We start from the raw sequence: 18,824 nt of genomic DNA on the forward strand, positions 1-18,824 counted from the left end.
AAAGCTGTGATTAAATATTAATTGACTAAATAGCAATACCAAATTTAGGCCTTAAATTTAAGGTGAATTTAAAAAAGAAAAAAAATTTTTAACACCTACCAAAAATCCAAAACATAAACATCTTCCTCTTAGTTTGGAACAATACTTAGATTAAAAAGATTAATATCCAGCTGCTATGCACTACCTTTGCAAAAACAGCATTAAAGTACACCCATGTTCACAGCAGTATTCACAATAGCTAAAAGGTGGAAGTAACCCAACTTTCCATCAATGGATGAACGGATAAACAGAATGTGGTATATATATTCAATGGAAGATTATTCAACCTTAAAAAAAGAATGAAATTCTGCTAAAACATGGATGAACCTTGAAGACATTATGCTAAGTAAAATGAACCAGTCCCAAAGGGTAAGTTTTGTAGGATTCCACTTATATGAGACACCTAGAGTAGTCAAACTCATAGAGATAAAAAGTATAATGGTAGTTGCCAGGGGCTGGGCTAAAGGAGTTAGTACCTCATGGGCATGGAGTTTCAGTTCTGCAATATAAAAAAGTTCTAGAGATGGATGGTGGTGACGGTTGTACAACAATGTGAACGTACCTAATGCCACTGAGCTGTACCCTTAAAAATGGTTTAAGATGGTAAATTTTATGTTATATCTATCTTACCACAATAAAAAATAGCACTAAATACTCATTATTATAATAAGTAACATATGGACAACAGTTTATTCTCAGTGAAGCCTAAAATTATGAGATTGGGATTTAATTAGTACTATGTCTGAAAACCAATAAAAAACCAGAGTGATCTTCGAGTTAAGTAGTGCTATAAGTTTAGGTCATGACTAATCAAGCTTTATAGTACTCAGAACCATGAATTCTTTGATGTATTCATGAATCCTTTAAAAAAGAAAGAGAGGGACTTCCCTGGTGGTGCAGTGGTTGGGAATCCGCCTGACAATGCAGGAGACACAGGTTCTATCCCTAGTCCAGGAAGATCCCACATGTCGCAGAGCAACTAAGCCCGTGCACCACAACTACTGAGCCTGCACTCTGGGGCCTGCGAGCCACAACTACTGAAGCCCATGCGCCTAGAGCCCATGCCCCACAAGAGAAGCCACCACAATGAGAAGCCTGCGCACCAAAACGAAGAGTAGTTCCCGCTCGCCGCAACTAGAGAAAGCCCGTGCACAGCAACGAAGACCCAACAAAGACCCAATGCAGCCAAAAATAAATAAATAAATACTTTTTTTAAAAAAATAGAAAGAAAGAGAGGAAGAAAGAAAGAAAGAAAGGAGGAAGGAAAGAAAGTTAATTTAGTCCACTAACATTAAAGATCCCATATTATTTCCCAAACAGGATCTTTTTCTAGGTCAAGTTCCTCAAGGTGAATAAAATATCAACAGCTGATAATTCCGCTTACTCAGCCAGCAAATTAGTCACCTTGTAAAAGTGAACGATAATTTGAAACAAGTCTTTCTTCAATGCATAAATCAGCTATGGCTCTTTCTTCAATGACATCATAGTCAAAGATAGGTGGGGCGTGGGAGACTCCCTTTATATAACTCATATTCCATGTGGGGAAATGCATCATTCTCAGTGTGGACAAAATAATTCTGAGTTGCCCATTCAGTAACCTGCTTTTCTAATTCTCCAGAAAATTAATAGTAATTTTCAAACAAAATCTACTACTCAGAAATATAAATGAACCTCCCTTTACCTATGTCACATTCCTAAAAAGCTATAACTTACTGTTAAATTCACTAGGGTCCATTTTTAAAAGGAAGATAGTAAAGTATTTGTAAGAGTCACATTTTAATTAAATTGAAAATTTTGCATGCTATATATGGTTCTATTTTCAACTAAATTGTGTCATGTGCCTAATACTTTTACATGTCTATGCATGCTGATGATATTCATAACTCATATTTCATGTATGAAGCACTTGTTTTCCCAACTGGAATGTAGTGTTCTTACTTGCAGAATAGGGAATAAGACTTATAGTTCTTTACTACACTTACAAGTTGCTTGGGACCCACTGACCCAAGGAAAAAGAAAATTAGGTGATGCCACAGAGGTAAAAAACCAATTGGTAGTTTGCTTTCTAGTAAGAGAGATATAAAATATCCTATCACCTACTTTTATGTTTTTACCAGTGAACATGAGAATCTATTCAATAAACAAAAGATAAAATATAACCGAGTTCTAATACAGCTAAAGAAAAAACTGAGGAATGAAGGAAGATCCAAGACACGATGCCTGATGGGGTAATACCAAAATAATTGAAATAATCTTATGTGGCCCAAAACATAAAATGTGTATTTTCAAGAAACCAATCAACTTCAGAGGGTTAGAAAGCAGGTATTTAAAAACTTATAAGGCAAAACCAGAATAGCCAGACCAGTCTTGAAAAAGAAGAACAAAGTAGAAGGACTACACTCACCAATTTCAAACTTACTACAAAGCTACAGTAATCAAGACAGTGTGATACTAACCTAAGGACAGAAGTATAAATCATTGGAATAGGCTTGAGAATCCAGACGTATGCTGTCACATTTATGGTCAACTAATTTTCAACAAGGGTGCCAAGACAATCCAATGGGGAAAGTATAGTCATTTCAACAAATGGTGATGGGACAACTGGGTATTCACATGCAAAAAGACAAAATTGGACCTCTACCTCACGCCACATTCAAAAATTAACGCCAAACAGATCAAAGTCCTAAATAAGTATAAGAGCTAAAACTATAAAACTCTTAGAAGAAAACACAGGCATTAAATCCACATGACCTTGGGTTAGGCAATGGTTTCTTAGATATCAAATCAAAAGCACAAGCAACAAAAGAAAAAAACAGATAAATTGGACCACATCAAAATGAAAAACTTTTGTGCTTCAAAGGACTCCACTGAAAGAATGAAAAGGAAACCCACAAATTCAAGACAGTATCTGCAAATCATGTATCTGTTAAGGGACTGGTACTCAGAATATACAAAGAACTCTTAGAACTCAATAATAAAAAGACAACTCAATTTTAAAAATAAGAATAGGGTTTGAATAGGGATCTCCGAAAAGATATACAAATGGCTTAATTACATGAAAAGATGCTTAATTAACATCACTAGACATTGGGGACAAGCAAATCAAAAATCGTAATGAGATACCACTTCACACCCACTAGGATGACAGTAATCTGGAAACTTCATACATTGTTGGTGGAAATGTAAAATGGTGCAATAACTTTGGAAAACAATTTAGCGGTTTCTCAAAAGTTAGTTACTATATGACCCAGCGATTCCACTTCCATGTATACACATACTCAAGAGAAACGAAAATACACAATAACTTATATATAAATGTTCATTATTCATTAATAGCTAAAAAACGGAAACAAGCCAAATGCCCATGAACTGATGAATGGGCATCAAAATGCAGCATATCCATATCACAGAATATTATTCAGCTTTAAAAAGGAATGAAGTACTGATTCATGCTACAACGTGGATAAATCCTGAACACACTATGCCAAGGGAAAGCAGATACAAAAGTCCATATACTGTATGATCCCATTTACAGTAAATGTCCAGAAAAGGCAAATCCACAGAGACAAGAAGTAGATTAGTGGCTGCCAGGGGCTGTGGGGAAAGGGGAGGGTGTGGGTATGGATGGAGAGCGACTGCTAACGAGAGAGTCTCTCTTTGGGATGATGAAAATGTTCTGGAGTCGGACAGGGCTGATGGTTGCACAGCTCTGCAAACACACTAAAAGCCACTGAATTATACACTTTTGATACATGAACTACATCTCAAAAACAGCTGAGAAGGAATGGTCCCACTGCCCTCAATGGATATAAATTATGGTTCAAGTCCTTCAACCACACTTCTAGACACTCACTACTTTGAAGATCCCAGCCAACTCAATTCTTCTTACTCTCAATTAATAACCTCACATTCTACCTCATCTAGAAAATTAAGCACTCCAGGGCTTTCCCATTATATAATTATCCTCTTCCCCCTATACTTCAAAAACTTCCGTCTCTAGGGACTTCCCTGGTGGCACAGTGTTTAAGAATCCGCCTGCCAATGCAGGGGACATGGGTTCGATCCCTGGTCCGGGAAGATCCTACATGCAGTGGAGCAACTAAGCCCGTGCGCCACAGCTATTGAGCCTGCGCTCTAGAGCCTGCGAGCCACAACTACTGAAGCCTACGCGCCTAGAGCCCCTGCTCCACAAGAGAAGCCACCGCAATGAGAAGCCTGTGCACCGCAACGAAGAGTAACCCCCGCTCCCGCAACTAGAGAAAGCCCACGTGCAGCAACAAAGACCCAGTGCAGCCAAAAATTAATTAATTAATTTAAAAAAAATTTCCCTCTCTATTGGCTATTTCTATTTTTTTACAGGCTCCAGATGCGCAGGCTCAGCGCCCATGTCTCACAGGCCCAGCCGCTCCATGGCATGTGGAATCTTCCCGGACCGGGACACGAACCCACGTCCCCTGCATCCGCAGGCGAACTCTCAACCACTGCGCCACCAGGGAAGCCCAGCTTTTTTGTTTTAATTGAAGTATAGTTAATTTACAATGCTGTGTTAGTTTCAGGTGTACAGCACAGTGATTCAGCTATATATATACACACACACACATATATATTCTTCTTCAGATTCTTTTCCCTTATAGGTTATTACAAAATATTGAGTATCGTTCCCTGTGCCATACAGTAGGTCCTTGTTAGTTATCCATTTTATTTATAGTAGTGTGTGTATGTTAATCCCAAACTCCTAATTTATCCCTCCCCCCTTCCCCTTTGGTAACCATATGCTTGTTTTCTATGTCTGTGGGTTTATTTCTGTTTTGTAAATAAGTTCATCTGCATCTTTTTTTTTTAGATTCCGCATATAAGCAATATCCTATGATAGTTGTCTTTCCCTGTCTGGCTTACTTCACTTAGTATGATAATCTCTAGGTCCATCCATGTTGTTGCAAGTGGCATTATTTCATTCTTTTTATGACTGAATAATATTTCTATACGGAGCTTCTTAGAAGAATGCTCACGTATACACACTGCTTCCATATGGAAACACCCACTGATTTCTCAGCCCACTACCAACATGCCAACACCAATTCATTCATTCAGTAAAAATTATTCTTCTGCCATTTTTTGCCCTGGCCCTCCACATTACTTTCACCTGCTTCTCCTTATGCCTCTCTTCTTGGCCTCTGTGACCTCGTCCTTCACGCATGCCTTAATTTGATGTCCTATCTTCTAAATATAGTAACGACTCCCAAATCTACACGTATCTCTAGTCCCTTAGTTTCAGACTCCTGTACAACAGCTTTCTGCATCCATCCGCTTGGCTGCACTTCAGAACCTAAAACTCAACCAGTCTCTTGCGTTTCTTCCAGGCACGTACTACATCTTAGTTGTAGGTGCAGTGCATGGCACGTGATAAGCACTGACTAAATATTGTTGAATGTCCAAGAATGGAGCTCATAATTTCCCACACCTCCACCCTAAAACCTGCTTCTCCCACGTTTCTGATCTCAGTTAATGACACCAGCACTCGTTCACTCAGTTATCTAAACCAGAAGCTTTGCAGCCTTCCTATATTTCCCAAATCTCAGTTGCTTTCATACCACCTTGACAAGTTCTTGCTGGGTGTGTCTAGACTGCAAGGCCAGAAATGCTCTTTACCCCACCCACCTCTCAGGAATGTGTCTGCAGCCAGCAACCCTCAGGACAAAGAGCAAGCTTGCTTACCACGTAAAAGCAATCGAATCCCCCAGCTCAATGCTCCTCAGATGCAACCCAACCCACTGCCTGCACAGCATCCATCTGGACCCCTCCATGTCACCCCTGTGGGATTTGCAGGCAAAGGGAACCGCTCCTGCCACCTGCTGCGCCATAAATCCTCTGACCCAAAAGTCCTGTGTCTTCCTCCAGCATTCATGAAACAGAAACAAGCTAATGTATTAGCTTGTGAGCAAGATAGAGACACAGCTTAATTTACCTTCCTAAAGCATCACTTTAACAGTGCCACTGCTCTATTCAAAAACCTATACATTTGCGACAACACGCATGGACCTTGAGGGTATTGTGCTAGGCGAAGTAAATCAGACAAACACCACCGTATGATTTCACTTATATGTAGAATATAAAAAAAAAGAACAAACAAAACAAAACTTACAGACACAGAGGACAGACTGGTAGTTACAGTGCGGAGGGGGTTAGGGGTGGCAAATGGGTGAAGGGGGTTAATTGTTTGGTAACTGGACTTATTGTTATCGTGGTGATCACTTTTTACCTTGTACACCTGAAACTAATATACTGTTACATACCAATTTTACCTTAAAAAAAAAAAAAACCTACAGTGACTGTACTCCTCCAACCCTGCCCAAGACCCTTCTGAACCTGCCTGTACCTCACCCCTCTTCATACCCCTCTGCTGCCCACAAACCTCGTGACTTCAGTGAGGCCACCTTCCATCACTCTTCTCATGCCCCACTCCCTATATTCTTCCAGCTTTTCCAAGAAAGAACAGAATTTCAGGGCTGGGGCTCTGGAGCTGAACTGCCCAGGTTCCAATCCCCAGTTTCTCCACTTGATAGTTATGTGATTTGGGGCAGGTGGCTAAGCTTGTTCAAGTTCCCATTTTCTCATCTGTAAAATGAGTTATAAATTCTTCCTAGCATTTTTGTGAGGATTAACCTAAAATAATCTAGTTCAGTGCTTGGGACCATGTCGATGCACAGCAACCTCTCTTTAACTGTTAATTATACAGATACTGTCTCCTTCCTGCTGTCTGAATTTTTACAGCTAACTTCCTCACTGTTCTTGCTTAATTCCTGCATCCATGTTTTGCTAAGTCCAACAACTCATCTTGTGCACCCCACCTGCCATGCCTTCCTGTCAATTGCCTTCAACCCATGCCTCATCATTCTCAAGCCCCACCCCCATTTCTTTAATTCATAAGGCACTGCCATCATTGCTTTGTGTACTATACTCATAACTGATTCACCTGTGTATCTTACTACCAACAAGACAGTGAGCTCTTGTTGTCAAAGATCATGACTTATGCTTCTCATATATCCTGCACATCTTTGAAAATTACGCAAGCTCAGGAATGCAACGCCCCTCTAAAGATCATCATGTCTGATAGAGTAGTAAAAGCACAGGTTTTAATGGCAAAATAGGTGAAATTCGGGCTCCAAAATACTGGGTTTGTAATTCTGGGAAAGTTACTTAACCTCTCTGAGATTCTGTTAAAAAGAAATTCTATAACTACCTTTCAAAGTTTTGTTTGAAGAATAATGTACAAAAAGGAATGAACTGTGTAGCTCACAAACAGAAAGCTCTCAAAAAGTAGCTATTATTTTTTTCCTCAATCAACACATGTTAAATTGAATAGGCGAATTCATTACTACCAGCTTTTAAAGATACCTACAGCTTCTGAGAGCTAAAGCCCAGGACCAATTAAGTCATGGATTTCACGTCCCATACACCAGTTAGTTTCACACACTTCCCTAATGACTACACTGCTTCTCTCAGCCAAGCTTTTTTAAGAATATGCTTTGTTGAACACAAGGGGAAGCTGATCAGTAAGCATAGAGATCAATAACGAACCCATTTCCCTCACTGAACAGCTCAATCCATCTGCTTAACCAATATTTTTGCCAGTGGTTTCTTCCATCTTCAGAACTTAAGAAATGGAAAAGTTGATGTTAGTCATTGTTTTATGGGGGGGTGGGGGGTTAAAGTAATGCCAATTCAAACAAGTTTTGATTTGATAAACTTGTACTTTCGTCTCCAAAAGCCTCTGGCCCTATATGTATAAATCCCATTTTTCAGTCACGGAGTTGACAGCAGAAACAAAAGAATGTTGTGATAGATGTGTGTCTCATCCTCCATTAGCATCTCAAGCAGATGCTAATAAAACAAGCATCTTCTGTTTCAGAAAATATGTCAGAAATTTCCATCCAGTCATCCCTAATTCCAACACCAGTTATCTGAGAAGGCTTAAGAACCATCAGTGGGCTCAGGGTCAAAGACTCCTTCCTGTTTCAAACAGATTCTCCCACCCAACCCTGCACCTTGATTCCCAAGGATCACCTGTTTTCCTCACTGACGGGCCAGGGTCTTCCAAGCTTCCTCCTACTTCCTCAGTTTCACCTGTCTTTTGATTCACGACTGCTCACTTGGTTTTGACTGGTCTCCTTAATCTTCCTATTCACATGGCTTCATTTCCACCACACGCTTGTAAATGTTTTCTAGCTATACCCTGAATCAGTTACCTACCCAGGCTTTCAATCTTGCCCTGAGATCTGGCGATCTTTCTCCGTCATGCTTATGTCCAAGACCCACACGAAGTTCTCAAAAGCTAAACAGAGCACATGGACCAGCCACCCTGAAGCCAGATTTCTGGGCCCCCTGCAACTCCACCTGACCTTCCTAATCTCAGCCTTCTCCAGTTAACCTCACGGAGCACTCCTCCCTGTGTTAGCACACGCTAATCTCATCTCTGTGCCTAAACTTGCCTGGCTCATTCCTGTCCCCATGCCTTTGCTCTCAGGCCATACTTCCTTCTCAGAGAACCAACTCCCCACCCCTCCCACCAGGCACCATAAGCTTCCTCCCTCCGCAGAGAAAGAAGCCTCCCCTAATCACCAGGTTTCCAGGGATCCTTCACTCTAAATTCCTACATCTCCCTATCACTCACCTGGTACTTTTAATAACTAGCAATCTGCTGAAGGTGTTTACCTTTTAATCTTATCTTTTCATGTGACGGTCATTTCCTTATGAGCATAAACCATAAAGTGCACTTTTAAAAACTGAATACTATAATACTAGACAACACTAAGAGAAAGTTTTTAGGAAATAAAATTCCCCCAACAAGATCAGTCTCATTTTTTCATGTTGCTTTCTAGCCCTTGCCCATTCCTGTTTACATTTTTAACACAGTAATAATCATAATAGTAGATTCAACCATACAGTTACACATACTGTTTTACATTCTGCTTTTTCTAACATAAAAAAAGTCTTCCTTGTTAAATGGTTTTGATTTTCATTTTTAACGTCTATATCTTATCCACTGAGAAACTAGACTGTGATTCACTTAAGCACTGACTTCTTTTCCTAGTTAGACATTACATTATTCTTTGTGTCTTTCACTGTGTTGATTCTTCTCCGTGATTTTCACTGCATCAAGTACTGAAAAATTCAAAGCAAACCGTTGAGAAATACCTGTTAAAATAAATTTATTGTCCATGCTTCCTAACACCTGAAATAACCCATTTCACTGTTTTTTCTCTCTAGCTAAATTTCTAATGTAATTTCCGGTTTCATCACCTTAGGCTAGGTAGACAGCAAAGATATTTCCCAAACACTTTTTATATAGATTTATTTATTTTGATAGTTAATCTCATACATATTTAAACACTGGAAGCCCCTTGAGGGAAGGCAATAAGATCCCATACTAAGATAAGGTAGACACCTGGCAGGCGTTCAATAAATATTAAATATTTTTTAAGCCATCTAAAGTTATAAAACATCAAAGTCCTGAACAGGAGAGTGTCGCTGATCTATTGATCTATCATCAATTATGCTTGTAAAACTTTCGGCTCACTTAATAATTTCACTGGTTAATAATGTATGAATGGGTGTTCCTTACAGTTTACAGAACACAAAGAGGTTACCTGGTGAGCTGTACAGGTCTGAGAGATGACAAACAGAACTGCAAACAGAACTCCCAGATCTCATGACAAAACAAGCTTAACCTCTTTTACTTTAGCTGTTTAAGTTCATACTTCAAATGAAGAAAAACAAAAGTTGTAGTATTAAAACTACGTAAAATTACATATGCATGTAAGTACGACCTGGAATGAAAATAAGAAAATGAGTGTGAATTGTTAAGGTGAAAGAATGTCAGAGACATTTTCCTTTTTATTTTTTGTTTTCTTAGTATAATGTTAAAATGTATAACAAGAAAAACATTCCCGACAAAAGCATATTCATTAGTCATTACAATTCTTGCTATTATTGAAGTAGGGCCTAATGCTGAATGTTCAAATAACTAAGTTTCCCAAGCCCACATGTAATTTAGCAAAAAAGACTGAAACACTCTTAATTCCATGATAAATGTTAAATAATAAACCAATTATCTACCTTAACACCTAAGCACAGTCAGATACTGAATCACATGAAGGACTTAATGGTACACTAGAAGCTTCTTGCAAATTTCAGATTTTCCTCAACAAGTAGCTAACGTGATTCCAACTATCAGTCTTTAGAGTAAAACTACATTATCCCAGGAACCCATTCTCATCTCATTCTCATTTGTGAAGAGTGATTTCTGAGGTTGCTTCCTGCACTAACCTGCTACGGGAGAAACAATTATGACTAAAAGTTTACTATTCATCAGAATTGTATACTATTACTTAATCCATTAATTTTCCCGGAAGTAATAATTGGTCACAGTAATAATTTTTTTCAAAATTACCGGAAAGGGATATGACTTTGTTTTAGCCTTTTTAAGCAAACTCTACACAGCAGTATAAAAATCACTGGCTTTAGAATTCCACTCCATTGTATTCCACAAGAACCTCTAGATTTATGTAAATGCCTACTTTATGACAAAATAGAAATAGAACCACTTTTAATTATCTGTAGTAATCACTAAAAAAAAAAAGTCCATGTGCATTCAGGAAATGTGAGGCTAGGTAAGAGACAGAGCACTAAATGAATCAGAAGGCAGTATACCACAAACAACGGGCTTCTACTTACAGGGTAATGGATCTATGCATAAACCTTAATTTTAAAATGAGTTCAGCCAAAGGGACAACTAACATCTTTTCCAAAGCTAAAAGTATTATTCTAAGTACCCCTTGAACCTCTGATACTGACAATTATTACAATCTAATCAATGTCAATTTATAAGTAAAAAGGATAGTGCTTCCCCTGGAAAACTGAAACTCAAGGTCGGGGGAGGGGAAAGAGGAAAGAATTTTAATTATCCAAGATAGGTCTTTGGTGGTGGTGAGTTAGCTGCCTCTTTTTAGCACTGGCATTTCCCAAGTTTTTCGTGAATAGGAAATTTTTTGAATGTGCCGAAATCATCCTTTCAGAATCAAATCCCAGCTAAGTTGTGTTTTCTGCGGCTTGGTGTTTTGTTTTGTTTTTTTTTAATCACTGTGATGGTAATAAACTTGAAGTGAATTGAAATAAAGCTGCCTGAACACTCGAGGACTAGAAACTTTGGAAACTGTCAGAGTTCATCTAAGTTCTTTCATTTTGTCAGAGCATGGAATTAATGAGGCAAAGGTTGAAGACCCAAAACGTGAACTCGTTGAGAACTTAAAGTAATTAAGTTCTTAGGGAAAATTCTTGTGTCACCTTGACAGCCTTAAGCCAAGCAGGGACAGGAGGAATCACCAACTCCAAAAAAAAAAAAAAAACTTCCAAGAGGACAAACCTAGAAAGCATGTTATCCTGTTGAACTGTGTACCTCAATATATACCAAAGACAGCAAAGACAGCTAGAAAGCAACTCCATTTCTACACAGACTTAAACAACACAACTACAGGGTTTCCCTGGTGCCGCAGTGGTTAAGAATCTGCCTGTCAATGCAGGGGACACGGGTTCGAACCCTGCGCTCTAGAGCCCGCGAGCCACAACTATGGAAGCCCACGTGCCTAGAGCCTGTGCTCCACAACAAGAGAAGCCACCGCAATGAGAAGCCCGCGCAAGGCAACGAAGAGTAGTCCCTGCTCGCCGCAACTAAAGAAAGCCCGCTCGCGGCAACGAAGACCCAACGCAGCCAAAAATAAATATAATAAAATAAATAAATAAACAACAACTACAAAGAAAGAAGTTGCGAAAATGACTGAGAAAATGATTCTGGTACTTACACGAATGATTCGCATTAGTTAAGAGCCTTCTCAGCTGAAAAGTCATTTCCTGGGACTATAATGATCCCACTAGTATCACCTGGTATATATAGGAGGTGTTTCCAATATATCTCACTTAAAGTAACTTGCCCTGTCACGCTGCTAATTAAGCATTAAAGCCAAGGCCCGGCCCACCTCCTCTGACTTGAGTCAGGTTTTCTCCATTACATTTGACTGTCTAAAGAGGATTTAAAATATACTGTTTATCTGCTTTCTCTACCCTCCCTGCAGAATTGAGAGAATGTCTGAAAGATACAATTTCACAAGAATCTTGGCACCTAATCTATTTATTGTTGAGAGATGACAAAGATGACTTCAAGCAAAAACAAAACTTTCTTAACAGTCAAGAAAAAGTGGGGGGTCGGGGGAGGGCAACTCCTCTACCCAAGTTCAATCAAAGGATTTACAAGTCTTCATGACAATCCAGGTTAAAGGAATATAAAGTGAAAAGCCAAGAGGAAGGACTTTTGCACTAGACTGCTTTCTCAAAAGTAACCCCAACTCCCTGCCCTTCTTCCTGCCACGGGCCACAGGAGTGCGGGGTCGGGGCGCCTGGGCCACCGACGTGGGGCCTGGGGGTCCCCGGCTGTCCCGGGCCAGGCCGGGGGCCGCGCTGACAGCTGGCGGGCCGAGAGCGGGGGCGCGGCGAGGCGCGGGACCAGGGGCCGGGTGGGGAAGGAGGAAGCGAGCCAGGGGCGCGGGCGCCCTCCTAGAAGGGCAGGGAGACAGGAGGGCAAAAGGGCGGCGGGGCGGGCGCGCCGGCGGAAGGGGCAGCGGGCCGGGACATGGGGCCCGCGGCGCCCCGGGACGCGGTGCGGGCCAGGGGAGGGGCGTCCCGAGCAGGCGGGGCGGGCACGGGCGACGAGGTTTCGGGGTGCGCGGGCCGCCCCCCCACCCCACCCAGACACGGACTCCAGGGGCGGGACCGGCCGGACCCCACACGGCGGCCGCGGCCAAGGGAAGGGCGCGCCAGGCACCTGCCGCCTCCGCCGCGGCGGCCCCAGGCGCGCTCGGCTCTCACCTCTTCGGTTCATGGGTCGGATCCGGACGGCCACTTTCACTTTGGAGTCCCCCATCCTGCCGCCGCCGAGGCTCTCGCTCGGCTTCCGTCTGCCGCGGCCACCGGGCAACTCTTCGGGGCTGACCGGGCGGGAGGGGGCTACGGGCGAGAGGGGCGGGGCCGGGGCGGGGCCTGCGGAGGGGCGGGGCCGACTCGGGGCTCCCGGCGGCGCCCCCGCTGCATGACGGGACTTGTAGTCCCTATAGGTGGTCGGGGGCAGAGCTGCATAGGTCCGGTGCGCTTCCCTCTCTGGAGCTTGTAAATACCCCTCTGTTTCTACACAATTCTTACTTACCCTTACAGTTAGTACTGAGACGTAAGCTGTCGATGAGCTGATATCTCACCTGAAAACAAACAGTTGAATAGATGGCACTGGGGACCTTGCGACCTCTCTCAGACTCATTTCCTGCCAATCTTAGTGTTTTATCCCTGGCTCAAATTATTTCCTCTGCCTGGATTGCCCTCCCGGCCGTGTTTGCTGAAATCAGCCTTCAAGACAAGTCAAAAGTCACTTCTGGAGGTCTTCATAAATCCACAGGTTACCCTATACCAACCCACCCCCTGCCCCCCTTCCAGTCAAGACCTTGGGCTCTGGCATCAATCTGGGTTCAAACGCGCCCTTAGCACTTTCCAACTGTGTGATCAAGGCAAGTGATTTGACCACTGTATGCTTGTCTTTTCATATGTAAATGAAATACCTACTTTATGGGATTGTTGTGAGGTTTAGTGAGTTAATGTAGGTAAACCTCTTAAAACTCCCAGGCACAAAAGTGCGCAATAAAAGTCATTATTTTTGATCTGTTATAGCATTTATGCTGCAACTATTTATGTCTCTCCTATTTTGTTTTTTTTTGGGTTTTTTTGTTTTTTTTTTTGTTGCGGTACGCGGGCCTCTCAGTGTTGTGCCCTCTTCCATTGCGGAGCACAGGCTCGGGATGCGCAGGCTCAGCGGCCATGGCTCACGGGCCCAGCCCCTCCGCGGCATGTGGGATCTTCCCGGACCGGGGCACGAACCCGTGTCCCCTGCATCGGCAGGCGGACTCTCAATCACTGCGCCACCAGGGAAGCCCGTATTTTGTATTTTTAAAACCATATCTTACATGTGTAGCCTTGCCTGTAGTAGAGACCCAGTAAACATTTATTGCGTGAATGAATCAATGACGCAGTGAAGCCACACTAAAATGTGCTTTTTGTTAAGCCCTAGCAGAAATGCTAACTGGTGGCCTGTGGGCAAGATCTGACCTGCAATCATGTTCTATTTGGCCCAACGTTATTGGCCAATGCATGAAAACTGGGAGATTTTTACATGCAATGCTGGGCCTACATTACATATTGGGAATATCAATAGGAAATGAGTAGCAGTGGCCACCTTTATAAGAGGCAGTTCCGCTTCGATATGTTTAAATGACAGAATAGAACTCAGAACAATTTTACAGATGAGTAAATACAGAAAGCTGGCAAGACTTGCCCTTTTACCAACCATCCTATTGTTGAAATAGCTTCAATACAAGCAGAGTTGTCCAACAGGTTAAAAACACATTTAAGAGACTATATAGCACAGGGAACTATATTCAATATCCTGAGATAAACCATAATGGAAAAGAATATAAAAAAAGAATGTGTATATATGTATGTGTATATATATATATATATACACACACATATATATGTATGTATATATGTATAACTGAATCACTTTGCTGTACAGCAGAAATTAACAAGACATGAAATGATCCAGACACAAAAAAAGCAAGCCCTGTATGATTGCACTTATATGAGGTACCTAGAATAGTGAAATTCAGAGACAGAAGGTGGAATGATGGTTGCCAGGGGCTGGCAAGAAGGGGAATAGGGAGTTAGTGTTTAATGAATACAGAGTTTCTGTTTGGGAAAATTAGAAAAGTTCTGGTGATGGATGGTAGTGATAGTTGCACAACAATGTGAATGTACTTTATGCCACTGAACTGCACACCTGCAAATGGTTAAAATGGTACCTTTCAGGGCTTCCCTGGTGGTGCAGTGGTTGAGAGTCCGCCTGCCGATGCAGCGGACACGGGTTCGTGCCCCGGTCCGGGAAGATCCCACCTGCCGCCGAGCGGCTGGGCCCGTGAGCCATGGCTGCTGAGCCTGCGCGTCCAGAGCCTATACTCCGCAACGGCAGAAGCCACAACAGTGAGAGGCCCGCATAACACACACACACACACACACACACACAAAAGGTACCTTTTAAAATATAAATTTATTTATTTTTGGCTGCATTGGGTCTTTGTTGCTGCACACGGGCTTTCTCTAGTTGTAGTGGGCGGGGGCTACTCTTCGTTGCAGTGCATGGGCCTCTCATTGTGGTGACCTCTCTTGTTGCCGAGCACGGGCTCTAAGCACGCAGGCTTCAGTAGTTGTGGCTCGCGGGCTCTAGAGCGCAGGCTCGGTAGTTATGGCTCACGGGCTTAGTTGCTCTGCGGCATGTGGGATCTTCCCGGACCAGGGCTCAAACCTGTGTCTCCTGCATTGGCAGGTGGAATTCCAACCACTGCGCCACCTGGGAAGCCCTAAAATGGTACATTTATGTTGTGTATATTTTGCCACAACTAAAAAAAGGTAAAACATCATATCATTATGTTGTACACCTGAAACTAATATGTCAATTATACCTCAATTAAAAATTAAGTAAGAAAAAAAGGTTAAAAATAGAAAATGCAACCCCAGAAGGCCCTCCTTACAGGAAGGGAATTTCTTTCTTAGCCGCACCTCATCTGAGATTTCAAGGGGGCCTTCTCAGCTGGAGAAGCAGTAGGTTTCAGACAGTAAATCTTTTGATTTTCACAGCGCAATAAAGTGAACAAAATAAGGAGGACTAATTTAACATTGTCAGCTTTTTAATTTTACCAAGTAAATTCTTTAAAAACTAATGGATACAACAAATTGCTGTCTACTATCACTGTCATCCTTTAAAAAAAATAAAAGCCAGGTCGCAAAGAATATATTTTTATATTGAAATCATTTGCTGGATGAAAACCCTCACTCCTACCCTTTTGCTCTTATTTAGCATTGAAAAAACTTTTATCATGGCCCTTGGACTGATTACCAGAGTTGGGTATTCTAGGCTTAAACGGATTTCCTATTAACCGTCTCACCACACGCAGGTTATAACAAATGAGGGTTTGCAACGTGCCAAGGTTCCTGGGCATCCACTGTTCGCTTTATATCTCTTTTATAACCTGGTAAATTTTCTTTTTAAAAGGCCTGTTCTCATGACAGCTTGAATCTAGCTTAACAGAAACAAGGCAGGCAGAAAAAGAGAAGGCTACCAGTTTCTATGTGAACACTGTATTTCCATTTAAGCTCAAATTTCCGAGAGGAGAAAGCCCCTTAGGAGTCGGAGAGGTGGGGGGGGATACAATAGGGAAGAGGTGAGGACTTTCTCTAAAGTTTCAAAACCATTTAAGTGGTCCTGGAAACATCTGACTGGAAGAAAATGACAGGAGCATCCCAAGGGACGGTAGAGAAACACCCCTGTGGGCTACTCTCCCTTTGACCTCTTATTCACACTAATCTCCCCCTTTTGACTTCTGCAATAAAGGTGAGGAGAGGGGATTCTTAGAGGAAAGAGCCAGAGCCTAGGAATGGCTTTATCTTCCCGGGGAAAATCTCGCTGAGATAGTGAGAGAGAAAGGACTGAGAGGTGAGTTTCAACCTGCAGCCCAGGAGCCTGGGGACTTTCACACCAGGTAACTGGAGAGCTGCCCTGTCACCTGGCTGGGAGTGCTGGTTTGGACTCCAACAGAAGAGAGGGAAAGTCAGGGTTTCTCCCTTTTGAACTATTAGAGGAAAAAGAGAAAAAGAACTAGTAAATAAGGCACTCCCTTGGACCATTTTCTTGCAAAGCAAGGACTTAAATCCACCAATATTTACGGTGTAGATACTGCAGTCAAGACATTGTTGAATTTTAGCTGTGTTGATAAGAAGGTCCTCCTTTATTTTGCCCTGACCCTTTGCAGATCTACTCGTTCTAAAACCAATTTCTAGTTTACTTTTTTGTTGCTTTGATCCACAATTTCTGATGATCCCTGCAGAGGTTGAAGAAGACATTTTGCCTTATAATATCATCACTTAATAGAATAATGAGAACAAACATATTGAATAATCACTATGTACCAGACACTCCCCTAAGCATTTTATGTGTATTAACTCACCTAATCCTCACACTAACTCTATGAAGCAGTGACCATTACTCTCCTCACCTTACAGATGGGGAAACTGGACCTGACAAACTTACTGAAGGTGCCACGGTTGTGCTCTGACCCCCCTCTCCACAATCCTTCATGACGGGAAGTGTCTCCGCACAGACTGTTCAGCCCATAGGAATTTGAAAACATCTAATTTTCCGCTATTCTACTTTCCAGAATAGTTTCTGAAACCCTATTATTGTAAAAAAAAAAAAAGTGGGGACTGTACGCTAAGTTCTATATTTTTAAAAAGGGAGGGAATGAGCTAATCACTGCATCAGGGCAAAAGATATCTCTGCGGCGTCATTAAGGATTTACCTGGGTGCCTCAGGCTTAGCTTTGCCAGAGGTCTAAGTTTTCCCAGTTGTCTCTTTCTGTCTCCCCAGCTATACTGTGGGCGCAGGAGAGTGTCTTGTTCAAGTCTCTTTATCTCCAACACCCAGTATAATCCCTGGTACTCAGTAGGCAGGCACTTAATACATGTGAGAGAAGATATTAACAACCCAGCACCATGATTAACCACAGACAGGTGAAGTTACTTGCCTCCAATCTACACAGAGCTAGTAAGCTTCAGGGTTGGAATGCAAACACAAATTTGATTCTGAAAATCTAGGCTGTTTCCACAAAGAAGGCCATCCCTATGCATCCTCTTATGTATTTTTCATGTTAGTGTTCTCTTTCCTATGTTGTGAATTCCTAGTGGATGTCAGTCTCCAGAGTGGCCTTTATTTTATAGGTGTTATTTATCAAGTGCTTATTATGGGCCAGGCACTGTGCTCAGCACCCCCCCATACACGATCTCATTTAATTTTCACAACAATCCCGTGAAGCTTGGCGATATTATTACAGCCTTTGACAGATGGGCAACTGAGACTAAATGGGGCAAGTTAACTTGTACGCTAGCCTGAGTAAGAGGTTCCTAAATGCAAATTCTGGGTCCCTGCTCTGTGCTCTTGCCCAGGCCTTCAGACCTTTGCCACCACCCCACCCTGCTTCATGTAGCCTCTGGTGCCCTGCTGGGTCCCTCAGCCTCTTCTGACACTTCATCAGCCACGGACTGGCAGGGCCACACCTGGATCTTGCCATGATCTAAGATGGCTCCGCCTATGAAACTCAATAACTCTCATTCACAGCCTCAGTCTCATCCAACCTGACTCACTCCCCTACTGCCAGGTACCAATGCACAGTTTTTAAGCCTCCAGTTCCTCAACTTACCCCTTTCCTCACACTCAAGCTCCTTCAGGGGCTCATTTTCTTACATCTGTAGCTTAAACCTTCCTCTTGCCCATGTCATCACCACCACTCATGGCCCGTGAGTTCCTAAACTTAAGTCATTTCCCTTCCCTCCTTCTCCCATACTTGGTCAGTGCCATGTTGTGATTTACAAGAAATACATATTTGATCATTCAGAGGACCAAAATCTATGTCTCATATGTATTTGATCTTCATTCACAGTTGTTCTGATGGCTCATAGCTCCCCAAGCCCTTGGAATTTCCTAAGGGTTGAGAGTGATCAAGCTGTCCCTTGTTGTGTTAATGATGTGTCTTTTGGAAAACACCTAAGGCTGGGGGTTGATTGCCAATGGGACCAACCTGTGATTA

At 42.2% G+C, this 18,824-nt stretch overlaps 1 protein-coding gene across 2 annotated transcripts in view; it reads right to left on the minus strand.

Moving 5' to 3' along the window:
• The window catches only part of KIF13B (kinesin family member 13B), a 187,670-nt gene extending 174,588 nt beyond the window's left edge, over window positions 1-13,082 (minus strand). For both annotated transcript variants that reach the window (XM_030879140.2, XM_030879138.2), the window contains exon 1: window positions 12,958-13,082. In XM_030879140.2, the coding sequence (XP_030735000.2) occupies window positions 12,958-13,012 (55 nt within the window). In that variant the 5' untranslated portion in view covers window positions 13,013-13,082. The remainder of the gene's footprint in view (window positions 1-12,957) is intronic.
• Window positions 13,083-18,824: the final 5,742 nt, after the last annotated feature.

This window comes from Globicephala melas, chromosome 6 (genome assembly GCF_963455315.2).
Source record: "Globicephala melas chromosome 6, mGloMel1.2, whole genome shotgun sequence".
NCBI lineage: Eukaryota > Metazoa > Chordata > Mammalia > Artiodactyla > Delphinidae > Globicephala > Globicephala melas.